This window comes from Beauveria bassiana (genome assembly GCF_000280675.1).
Source record: "Beauveria bassiana ARSEF 2860 unplaced genomic scaffold BBA_S00041, whole genome shotgun sequence".
NCBI classification, from domain to species: domain Eukaryota; kingdom Fungi; phylum Ascomycota; class Sordariomycetes; order Hypocreales; family Cordycipitaceae; genus Beauveria; species Beauveria bassiana.
Window position 1 is genome coordinate 29,563 of NW_007930876.1, and position 11,228 is coordinate 40,790.

General features: G+C 53.7%; 2 protein-coding genes across 2 annotated transcripts; both read left to right on the forward strand.

Annotated features, from left to right (window-relative positions):
* Nucleotides 1-2,396: 2,396 nt before the first annotated feature.
* On the forward strand, nucleotides 2,397-5,327 carry BBA_08843 (fungal specific transcription factor; the record flags this gene model as incomplete). Its single annotated transcript, XM_008603940.1, has 3 exons — nucleotides 2,397-2,707; nucleotides 3,345-3,497; nucleotides 3,722-5,327. The coding sequence occupies 3 exons, from the start codon at nucleotides 2,397-2,399 to the stop codon at nucleotides 5,325-5,327; spliced, it is 2,070 nt and encodes a 689-aa protein (XP_008602162.1).
* Nucleotides 5,328-7,582: 2,255 nt separating this feature from the next.
* On the forward strand, nucleotides 7,583-8,924 carry BBA_08844 (eukaryotic aspartyl protease; the record flags this gene model as incomplete). The annotated part of the gene is made up of 2 exons (XM_008603941.1): nucleotides 7,583-8,333; nucleotides 8,425-8,924. The coding sequence occupies 2 exons, from the start codon at nucleotides 7,583-7,585 to the stop codon at nucleotides 8,922-8,924; spliced, it is 1,251 nt and encodes a 416-aa protein (XP_008602163.1).
* Nucleotides 8,925-11,228: the final 2,304 nt, after the last annotated feature.

Below are 11,228 nucleotides of genomic sequence, written 5' to 3' on the forward strand. Positions count from 1 at the left end.
GAGAGAGAGAGAGAGAAGCGTTGGGCTGCAGCCAGCTAGGCATTGGCGTTTGGGGGTGTCCCAAATTAGAGGCTTGCATGCTTGGTGTGCAAGAGGGCGAGACAATCACCCTGCACGCTCCAATGAAGACGAGGGAGGGCTCGAGACCGGGCGCCACCCGACGAAAGTTGTTTGCTTGCTGAGGGATTATCCTGCTCTCGCCGTCACAGAGTAAAGCCCCGAGTCACAGCAAATGGAAGTGTGGCGCGGAAGCGTTAGAGCGCAGATCCCAAACAAAGGCGGTGCAGAATCGCGTTGTCAGGCAGCAGATATTGTAATGCAGCGGCCGCAGGGCTGCAAGTTGAACGAGACGAGTCGAGACTAGTATCGAGGGGAGCAAATGGCGTGCCTGTTGCAGGTACAGACGGACAAAACGGGACGCTACTGTGGTGTCTGACGCGGGCGGGCGGCGGGTCGAACGACATGTTGGTGTTGACCTGCGTAAATAGAGGCTCCGTCCGGGTCGGTGGCCGATGAAGTTTGGCTGGGCTGTCGTACGGGGTGGGCTGGTGTACGGAGTACGTATGCGGGAGCTTCTGCGAGAAAGTTGGGCGTCGTGTATCAGACGACATGGCAGAGCAACGCGGGAGCGTTGTGCGCGATGCGATGAGATGCAGTGCATGAAGCAGGGTGTCTGTATGGGTTGTTTGGACGGAGAAAGCTCAAGGTCCACTGGCGAGATCTGTGGAAAATCTACAGATTATGGGGGAGGGGAAAGGGACCTAGGCTGCTAGGCTAGGATCAGTGGTGGATGCGACGCTGTGATGTAGAGAGAGAGTTGAGAGGCGAAACTCGGTGACTAGGTTGCAGTCCTAGCTGCGAAAGGAAAGCAGTATGTTGAGAGGCGTGCTGGGGTAGTCGATGTGAGGCGAGAAAACAGGCCATTTGGGATGAAAATGCGGCATGTGAGAGGAGTCGGCCTCGAGGGAGAGAGCTGGGATGAGGAAAAAGGCACGAGGTATTACGGATAGCATGAGCGTAGATGCCTAACCGCAACATAAAGTGCAACGTCATAAAGTAGCTCGTGGTTATTTGGTCACCATGTTTTTCGTGTGTGTTTTTTTTTGTATTATTAAATTTTATTTTAATATTCGACGCCTTCGTAATTTAACCAGTTTTGACACATGGAGCAACTACAGTCTACCACACTGTACGGGGAACGGAGGAAGTAGCGGGCGCAGCGATTGGACACTGGGTCGTCGGGCCGGCGCTTGGCTGAGCCGGGGTTGCCAGAGGCCGCTGGAGGAGTGCTGCAGAGCGCTACGAGAGCAGTGACCCAGCCGCTGCAGGTTTGGAGCCACAGTGCTGACGCAGGGCCAACTCGCCAACCCGCACTGGGCGGCGACACGGCACCACCGAGGGCCGGAGCGGAGCAAACAGAGGCAGTTTGGGAGCGCGACAGACGAGGGAGGAGTGTAACTTGTGAATAGGTGCTGTTTTGACTCTATTCTGGACACGACGAGAGCGGGGAAAGACGTCTTCCATGCTGCACGTCAACATCTTGCCTCTGTGTAGTTGTAATTCCCCCCCTGCGTAAATTCGGTCGGCCTGTCTTGTGTCGGGTTGTGTTGCGTAGGGGTGGGTCTGCGAGGCCGGCACCACCAACCCGATCCGCCCGTTTGTGCTTTGGATGGGTCCCCTTGGAGACGGACGAGGTGGCAGGTGGCAGCGCGGTGGCAGCGCGCGAGTGGCAGCAGTGGCAGCTGGCAACTAAAAAAAAAGGTGTGGGTGTTTTTTGTATTTTTTCTCAGACCACTACAGCGCTGTAATGCCCTACAACTGCGCTGTAGCTACCTTTTTGCCTGCCCCTCTCCCTTCTCCTCTCCTCCCCTCCCCGCCGCACCGCCCGTCCGCCTGCCTGCCTTTGCCCTGCGCCTCGCCTCGCCCGCCTCTTCTCCCCTTGCCCTTCTCTTTCTACCAACTCGCCGACAATTTTTTTTTCCCTCCTCTCCCTTTGGCCCTCACATCCAGAGTTCTTTTGGAGCTTCCAGCTGCCATCGCAGTTGATTATTTTGAATCGCCGTCATCATCTCCGAGTTTTTTTTTTCCTCTTCCCTTTTTCCCCTAGTCCCCTCCGTGCCTATTTTGGTGCGCTTTTCTGCTCCGTTGGTTCTGTCCGCGCGCGCGTGCGACGTGTGTTGCCCCAGGCTCTCGCCCCCGACTTCTCCGGCCGCGCAGCGTTTGCTCTTTGTCCCGGCCTCTTCTCCCTCTTCCACCACACTTTTCTCGTCGTCGCAAAACTACAAAACCGAATCCAACAACACATCGCGCATCATCTCGCGCCTCTGCTATCTGTCTCTTTTTTTTTTTCCTCACATCTTCTACCCACCACCCTCGCGACTATTCGCGCGCACAGCATGTCCGGCGTCATTCGCTCGACCGCCCTCAGGGCCGGCGGTGCCTGCGTTCGCTGCCGCAAAGGCAAGACAAAGTGCGTCTACGATCGCGGCCCCGGCAACCCGTGCAAAAATTGCTCCAAAGGCATGCATGACTGCTATCTTCCATCCGAGAGCGCTGCGCATCACAACGGCCAGAGTCCTGCTCGTCACGCCACCCAGTCTCGCCCATCGCGCGAGAGTCTCCCGGCCTCCGGGCCCGGGTCCTCTGACACCAGGCAAGCCGTTGTGGGCTCTAGCGGCCCCAGGCATTCCCAGGGCAGCTCCGAAAAGTAAGTTGTCCTCGAAGAGCTTTTGTTTGGATTCGCACGACAGTTTGGATATCCTTTATTTTTGTTTGCTTTTTTCGCTCATCTCGTCTTTCTGTTGCTCTTGTCGTCCTTGTTTCCTCCCGCCTTCCCCATTCTTCTCATTCTTGCATCCCGTCCTCGCCTCCCCTTAATTCCGTACCACCCCTTCCCGTACCACCCCAGCGCGCATCACCAGTCGCTGCCTCGTCTCCCACCACCACCACCTCCTCACCGCGGCCCAGCTCCCCTTTCCCCCTCGTTGTCTTTCTATTTCCCCCAGTCTCACAGAGCCATTTACCACACACGCGCTGGTCCCCGATATCCACCTCGATTTTTTCTGCTTTTCTTTTTCTTTGGCCTTTTCTTCCTAGGCCCGTTTGGCTACCCGTCCTCCTCCGTCACCATTCATTCTTCCCCCACAAAAAATAATAGGCGTTCGGTCTGTGACTGGGCCGAGGTTTTTTGCCCCTTGTGCCTGCGCTGCCCGCCGGTTACTTGCCCTGCATTCACTTGTGCTTCATTCACTCCCCGGCCCTGCCCGCCGCCTCCCGCACGCTTCTTCGCCATCCTTTACGCCCACCGGTATTTCGTCCCTCTCTTACTAATCTCCACTTTCTAGATTGACTCCAGAGCTTGTTGCCGAGTGTGAGCGCGTCGTCTCCAAGACCTTCCCGGCTTGTGTCGCCTTTCACAAACCTACTTTTCTTCAGCAGCTCAAGAATGCTTCTCTCGAGTCTACCCTCGTCTACGGTCTCCTGGCTTGTGCATCCAGGTAAGCTTTTGCCGCGCCTTTGTTGACCTTCACCGCGTTCCTCGGCGTTCTTGGGCCTACTCCTCCGGATCGCCGCATTTCTCTGCGGGTCATGACCCAAATCTTGTTGGTGCCCGGTCCACCGACCGAGCGCCGCTTCGTCCGACGCGCCTCACCACACTAGCCCTGCCTGTTTTTGTCCTCGTCCGCCTACGCTCTTCCCTTACTGACTTTGCCCTCTCCAGGAGCTCTCCCAGCCTGATCCGCCGTCATGGCACCTCTACTCAGGCTGCCGAGATGTATGCCGCCAAGGCCATGACCCTCATCAACGGCAATCTTGATCATCCCAACATGGCCGATATACAGGCCCTTTGCCTCCTCATTATTCATGAATGGGGTTCGCGCAATGCTGTCCGAGCTTACATCTATCTTGGCCAGGCCGCACGCATGCTGCAAATGTACCGCGTTCTCAACAGTCACCACGCTGGCGGGAGTGCTGATCAGTGGCTGCGTGATGAGAGCTGCCGTCGAACCCTCTGGCTGATTTACATCCTCGACTGCCTTCTTACCAGCACCCCTGGCCGCTTCCCCGCCTTGACTGCCCAGGATACTGCGACCGTCTCTCTGCCTTGCTCGGACATTAACTTTGCCTTTGGTAACACCGTCTACATCAAGTCGCTGGTCCAATACTTGAACCCAGGCACCCTCTCCCCCCCCAGCTATGGAAACACAGCTGAGATTGGCGAGTATGGTTATATCGTCATTGCCGCCACTCTTTGGCGTGACGTCGTCGGTATGCTCACCACCAGCCCTCTTCACAGCTACGACGAGGAGGACTGCGCCCGTCTCATTGGCAAGATTGAGGATCTGCGTACCACGCTGCCCATGCAGTACGTCGACAAGCCTGGTCAGATCAACCTGCACATGACCATGGGCTCAGGCTACACGTTTGCCATGCTGCACTGCCTCTTGCACTGCGCGACCATCTTTGTTCACCGAAGACGGCTGCTGCAGGACGTCTTCGCCCACAACTTCAACGTTGACACTTACCGCGCGAGCAGCCGCGGTCACGAAATCATTGATAGGGTTTTCAGCTCATGCCACGCTACTCTCTCGCTGCTGCTTGCTGTTGAGTTGGGCACTGAGAAGGAGCAACCGCCGTGCTTCCCCATCTTTATGCTCTTTTCCGCCTTTACTGCCAGCGCCACGGTTGCCTATCTTTCTCTCAAGGGCCTCACACCCAACAATGCTGTTGAGACGGCTGCCCACATTGTTACAGATGGTCTGCGTTTCATGGCTGACGGCACCGACAACTGGCCTCTTATGGGCAGCTGGCTGCGGCACCTCACCGTCATGCAGCGCGTCCTCAACAACGATGCTGCCGCTGCTTCTGGCCGCCCGGATTCCAACGCCAACAGCCACAACGGTACCAAAGACGAGGTCTCGTCCAACGCTGACTCTAATCCCGAGGCCATGGACTATGACCAGACCAATGGTCAACAGCATGCCACTCCCCGCTCCATCGGCGAGCACTCTCGTGACGGTAGTGAGCCACCCACCGTCACTATTCCCCGCCGCCCTGGTGTCACTACTATCAATGGTCACTCGAGCGGTGTGGCTACTCCCAACGACGCGACGCCGCCCCCGAGCAGCGTCCCGCAGGCTACCATGCATGTCGAGGCCAAGGCACAGAGTCCAGAAGCCCCCTCCAACGGCAGATCGTCGCATGGCCCGGAAACCCAGACCACTGCCACCAGCCAGGATATGACTGCGCCTGAGCTTTGCGCTGCGTTTGAGCGTCAGCTACTCGACCTTGACGACCTTGCCGCTTTCATGGGTGGTGGTGTCTAGGGCTACAAATTCGCGATGACAGTTGATTTTCTTTCCAGCGGTTGGCTGTTTGCTGCCAAATTTGTTCTGCTGCGATGGCATGTGCGAAAGCAGACTGCCAGCGTATTTTAGCGTACCCCCCTTATACTATTATGGCGCGGTGAATGGATGAATGTAATCTTTGGGACAAGTGTACCGAGTTGTAGGATTAGCTTGCTTTATGACCAGGCGAAATGGAATGATTATGGTGGATGGATAATGGATATAACTCACGAAAAGAAGAAAAAAAGCGACGCTCACAAAATACCCCTCCCCTGGCTTGGACATGGCGTTGGATGGATGACTGGGAAGACATGTGTTATGAAGGCATGCGGTTGAGACCAGGGGGTTCATGTGTTTGCCACGGCGGCATCTATACAACAAGGCAGTTTTTTTCTTCTCTTAACCTGTTTCTTTCTTTCGAATATATTTTTTTACCAATATATATACATCTCTTGTCAAACAGCCTGAAACCTAGCTTTTTATTGGACCATGATTGTCATCGTGACTCCCCTCGTTTTTCCGCATCGGCGGTGGGAAGCGGACGGCAGGAGAAGGTTGGGCTGCCGCGTAAACAAGTATGCTCTGATGCACTCTATCTTGACCTTGTCACTCGTTGTAGTACTGAATCCGCTTCTACCAGTCGTTGAGCGGCGAGTCGCTGCGCAGTCTCCTCACACAAAGTTCACGCTCTGATGAGGCCCTCTGGAACGCATGTAGCACACGGCGGCTTGCGCCCTTTTTTCGTCCTTTCAGGCGGCAGGCAAACTTGCCCTCGTCGAAGCCGGGTAGGCAAGTAGAGTGAAATGGAGTTTCCTTTGACGTTTGACTTTTGGGGCTCCTACTTTGTATTTTTCTTTCAAGAAACAAAAGGGGTCTTTTCTATATAACGCACACAGCTAGCTACAAAAGTCATAATTGGGGTCCTGGTCAATAGCTGTACTGAAATTAATGTCTAGACTTTTTAATCAAGTTGCCGTGGTGGTACAGGGTTGTATGCATTTCTTCGACGCATATCTCGGGTATTTGGGCTTCACCATTACTGGCATTTCACCCATCTGACAGTGACAGATTACGACTCCAAGAAGTAATTTGGGCAAGAAACGCTGGAATTTGCTTCGAACTTTAGAGTCAGCTGGCCAAGGGCTTAATATTTCAAAAAGCTTCAAGTATGCTCTTCGTGATGGCCTCGGGCTTGTTGAGCCTTGACCTTTATGACTGGGCAGCTCCACCTAAACCAGAGAGTTGGAAACGGACCAACAGACACGTAGATTAATCAGCAACGTTCTCGTGTTACTTTTGGTTCAGAGGCAGTCAGGGAAGAGAGGATTTTACAGCGATTTTCATCGGTACACGAAATTCAGGACTATCCGTACAGCGCTGTATGGTACTCAATGTGCGAGTGTTGGGCTCGGCGAAAGCTTGCAGGAAGACGCATCGGCAAGCAGGTTTGAGGGTTCAAGAAGAAAAGAGAATGATAAAAAGAGTCCTCTGCATACTGTTTTGTGGGAAAAGAGCATCCAGATCAACAGCCTCGATGCGGTGACTGGGTCACGAGGGCCGGGTTGGAAAGGTCTCAGCTTTGACTTCGTAAAAGCCTGCCAAGAGTGGGAATGAGCTACCAGTAATGTCGTGCATTGTCATGTTTGCTATCACAAAAAAAAAAAAAAAAAAAAGCAAGACAGATGTGCATCTCGACCCCCCAACACACGCGCCATCATACGGTCGGTTCCACGATTTCCGCGGGGCCGCCCGCAGGCAAACGACTGCACGTATCATGTACGGTCTCCCGTTTTCTTACAAACCCGTTCTTTTCTTCCCTTGCTCGACTCGGGCAGGAGTGTGCAAGCAAGACAGAAGCGGGATATCAGAAAATTGCCAGAATGCAACAATCACTCAATACCGTTCGATGAAGAAACCGACAGGGGTAACTGCGTTTTTCTGGGCAGCAGAGTCGGGCGACCAGGGCGGGCGGGCGCTGGTACGGCGCGGAAAACAGGGGGCGGACGAGGTTTGATGAGATGAGTATTACTGGGCGGTGATGAATTGTCTATGAAAGCACACTTCTTGAAGGATAAATATGAGGCGAGGTTGCTGCGTCGATTTGCCTGATTGATGTGCCCGTTTGAGGACGACCAACAGCATACATCCTTCAAAGACGGCAGCTTTCCCACCCGCTTTCAGATTACCTCTCATCGCACCCTCACCTTGGCATTTCTCATCTCCCCTGAAACACCATGCAAATTCTTTCTCTCGCCGCCATGGCCGCGGCGGCGGCGGCGGCGGCCTCCTCGCCTAGCACTTTCGCTTTGAACGCCGTCCCCAACAACAGCACACACGTCAACCTTGTCACTACCTATGCGCATCTCTACCAAAAGTATCGCATCCCCCCTCCCCCTTCTCTCTCCTCTGCACTTCATCAGCGCTCTCTCGCCAAGCGCTCCTCCTCCTCCTCTGGCTGCGCCACCTCTGGCTCCGTCACCGCCCACCCAAACGCCTTTGTCGACGGCGCGTACCTCATCGATGTCGACATTGGCACGCCGCCGCGACGCTTCCACCTCAATCTGGACACGGGCTCCAGCGACGTCTGGGTATACGGGTCCGTCATCCCAGACAAATTTCTGAGCGGTCAGACACAGTACGACCCGGCGCGGAGCCGCACAGCGCAGCTGCTGCTGCCGCCGGTGCTCTGGCTGGCGGGGTATATCGACTTTAGCTTCGTCGGAGGCATAGTGTATCGAGAGACGGTGACGGTGCTGACGGAGGAGGGAAAAGGACAGGGCCGGCTGGTGGTGGAGGACCAGGGCTTGCAAGTGGCGGCGGTGGTGTCGGAGAGCATTGCGCAGGATAGAGGGATGGATGGCATAATGGGGCTGGGGTTCGATAAGCTCAACTTTGCGTTTCCGACGAAGCAAAAGACGTGGTTCAGCAACATCAAGCACCGGCTGAGCGCGCCGTTGTTTACGGTTGATTTCCGACACCGAGAGCGTAAGTGCACAGAGATGTGGGACAAATCTGTGCTCGGATTTGAAGCATCCGAAGGAGTATCTTGGTTGCTCGAGCTAATGATTGTGTGTAGAGGGTAAATTCACGTTTGGGTATATTGACGAGGCAGTCGGCCCCCTCACTTACACGCCCGTCGACGCCAGCGCAGGCTACTGGACGTGGACCTCACCCGGCTATGCCGTCGGTAACGGCCCCTTTCAGCAGCGAGCACTCACCGGGACGCTCGATACCGGCACGACCATCATGATCATGCCCTCCGACGTCGTCAAGGCCTACTACGCGGGGGTGCCGGGGGCCACGTACAGCGCCGCCGAACACGGCTACGTGTTTGACTGCGACGCGGCGCTACCTGACTTTACTTTTGGCGTGTCAAGCAACGCCACAATCAAAGTACCTGGATCGTACATCGAGGCGTCGACGGCCGAGAATGAACCGGGCAAGTGTGTCGGGGCGCTGCAGAGCGGCTTCGGCGACATTGTGGTATTTGGTGCGCCGGCGCTCCAAGCGAGCGTAGCGGTCTTTGACGCAGAGGGGCTGCGGATCGGCTGGGCCAATAAGACATTGGCAGCGTAAAGAGATCTAAAGAGACACAGTGCTGATCTTATGGCCTGGGGGGTTGTGTGTATTGTATTGCTAGGAAAACGGCAACTCTGTGCTAGATGAATGTGAACGGCACAGATACTGGCGATGCAGATGAACCCACAATTTAGTAGATACCGTTTCAACAAAAGTAGCCTCACAAGCTCCCGCATCAAGCTCCCAGACAGTCAGAAGGTGGCTGCATAGTACGTTAAGCGTGTTCTGTGCGCAGACAAACGCCAATTAGTTTTGTAACGTCTCCTATCAAGCATTTGTTTACTGCAGTACACTCCACACCTGGCCTTCCGTTGAAATCTAGGTACCCAAGAGGCAGCGATGTGATAGGGTATCCTAGACCAAATTCGTTAACAGGAGGGGAGCAAATGAAGGGTTTCTGAAGTACACTTGTGGGGAATCTTGGCCTCTCACCTGCAGTGCCAGCAATGATGAACATGGTCCCATCACCCGGTCCAAGGATGATGTCAACCTCATTCTCTTCCAACACTCTGTGTCAATTTCTCTTTTTGCCGCAAGTGCTACAAGCCTACTCTATCAATTTGCGATATTCCTCTGGATCCATGGTGTCGTGCAAGGCTCTGATGAGGCCAGCTTGATTTGCCGCGCCTAACAAAGAAATGAGTTCACCAAAGATCATGGCAGTATCATAGCGGCTTACCGGGAGGGGGACTCTTCCACTGCATGCTCTTCATTGAACTCGATAAGCTCTTTAAGCGTATAGACTTTACAATCGTCGACGCTTTGAAGATATTCCTCCAAGAGAGCCTCGAAAGTGGTGTCTGTCTGCGCATTAGCAGCAACATATATGGTCTTAGTTTAAGGGTCATACGAAAAGCATACCAATTGTCTCTCTTGCCGTCCTGTGAAGATTCTTTGACTGAGAGAAGTCATACATGCTTCACGACTTTAGAAACAGGCTTAAGTTTCTCGTAGGCCACATTCCATTCTCGTAGCTTTCGGTGCTGTGAGTGGCATTCTTGATCATCCCCGGGCAGGAAGACATACCATTTAATCAGCAGTATCTTTCTCATACTTCACAATCTTTGTTGGGCAAAGCCATGTTTCTGGATCCAAGTATCCAATGCGTATATCACCCCAACAATTGTTCACAGCGCTCGAATAACCCCCTTTCGGCACGGAGGTACGGGACGGGACGGGTCTACAAGTTCGTCGAGGAGCACTAGCAACTTTATGATTTATATATTTCTATTGTGTCATTTTGTGAAAATCGACACACAAAGCAAATCTCGTCCACCCATCAACACGAAACTCGTCTAGCGTGAGGCCTTGCATGTAAATCTCTGTAGCAGCCTCATATTTGCCTTATTAAGAGCCTAGAGTCTCGGCGATCATACAAGATATAGTGTATTTCGGCCCTCCGACCAAGCGTCACCTTTCCCAAGCCTGCGGTTAAATAACTTCAGCTCCGCTAGCGAACGCTAGCTATAGAGAAGAGTACTAAGACCCTGATCACGAGAATTAACATAAACGATAAACAGTACTTTCTGCGCTTGGGTACCCTTCATGGGCATGGGAGGGGGTTTTTTTTCTTTCACTCGTCCTCACGGCTTTTGTCAAAGACCGACAATACGGCAAATGGAAAAAATATGCCGAGTGGACTGCCTTTGCGCTTGTGGCTGTTTTAGCGTGCCTCCGCAGGGTTGGGGGAAATGGGGGGACCTGGATTTTGACGAGGAGATGAGGAGCGTCGCAGTTAAATTCAAGGTTATCCTACACGCAGACGGGGATCTGACTTCAAGGTAAAGTCATGGATCAGCGGCATTGAGTTTGAAGGAATCGATCTCTGGGCGCAGATCGCGTCAGAGAAGGGCCATCATCAGATGGACAAAGCAGGCCCATATACATTGGCACGAGTGGTTGTATGCACACGAGGCAAATGAAATCTTGTCGTCGTACTTGTTGTTTGCATGCAAACCTGGACGGAATGACGGAGGTCAGTGTATCTGGGCTAAATGCTGTGACGACGACGAAGACGAATGATGGTCCAGACATTCGACGCAGCGTCATGCGTGGTGGCGCTAGGATGCATGAGGCATAAAGCTTCCCCGCATATTGATGGGGAGGGAGCCTGAATGGAGATGTGGGAAAAGGGCGAGTCGGAAATGAAGTTTCCGCACTAAAATGTTGGTATGTATTGCATGGGTTTTTTGAAAGACGGCGGAGGGGGTGAGAGTGCTTGTCATGGGGTAAAGGCTTTTCCGTTGCAAGCCGTACTTGGGGAATAAAAAAATAAATCGACTGGTTTTACTTGATCATAAA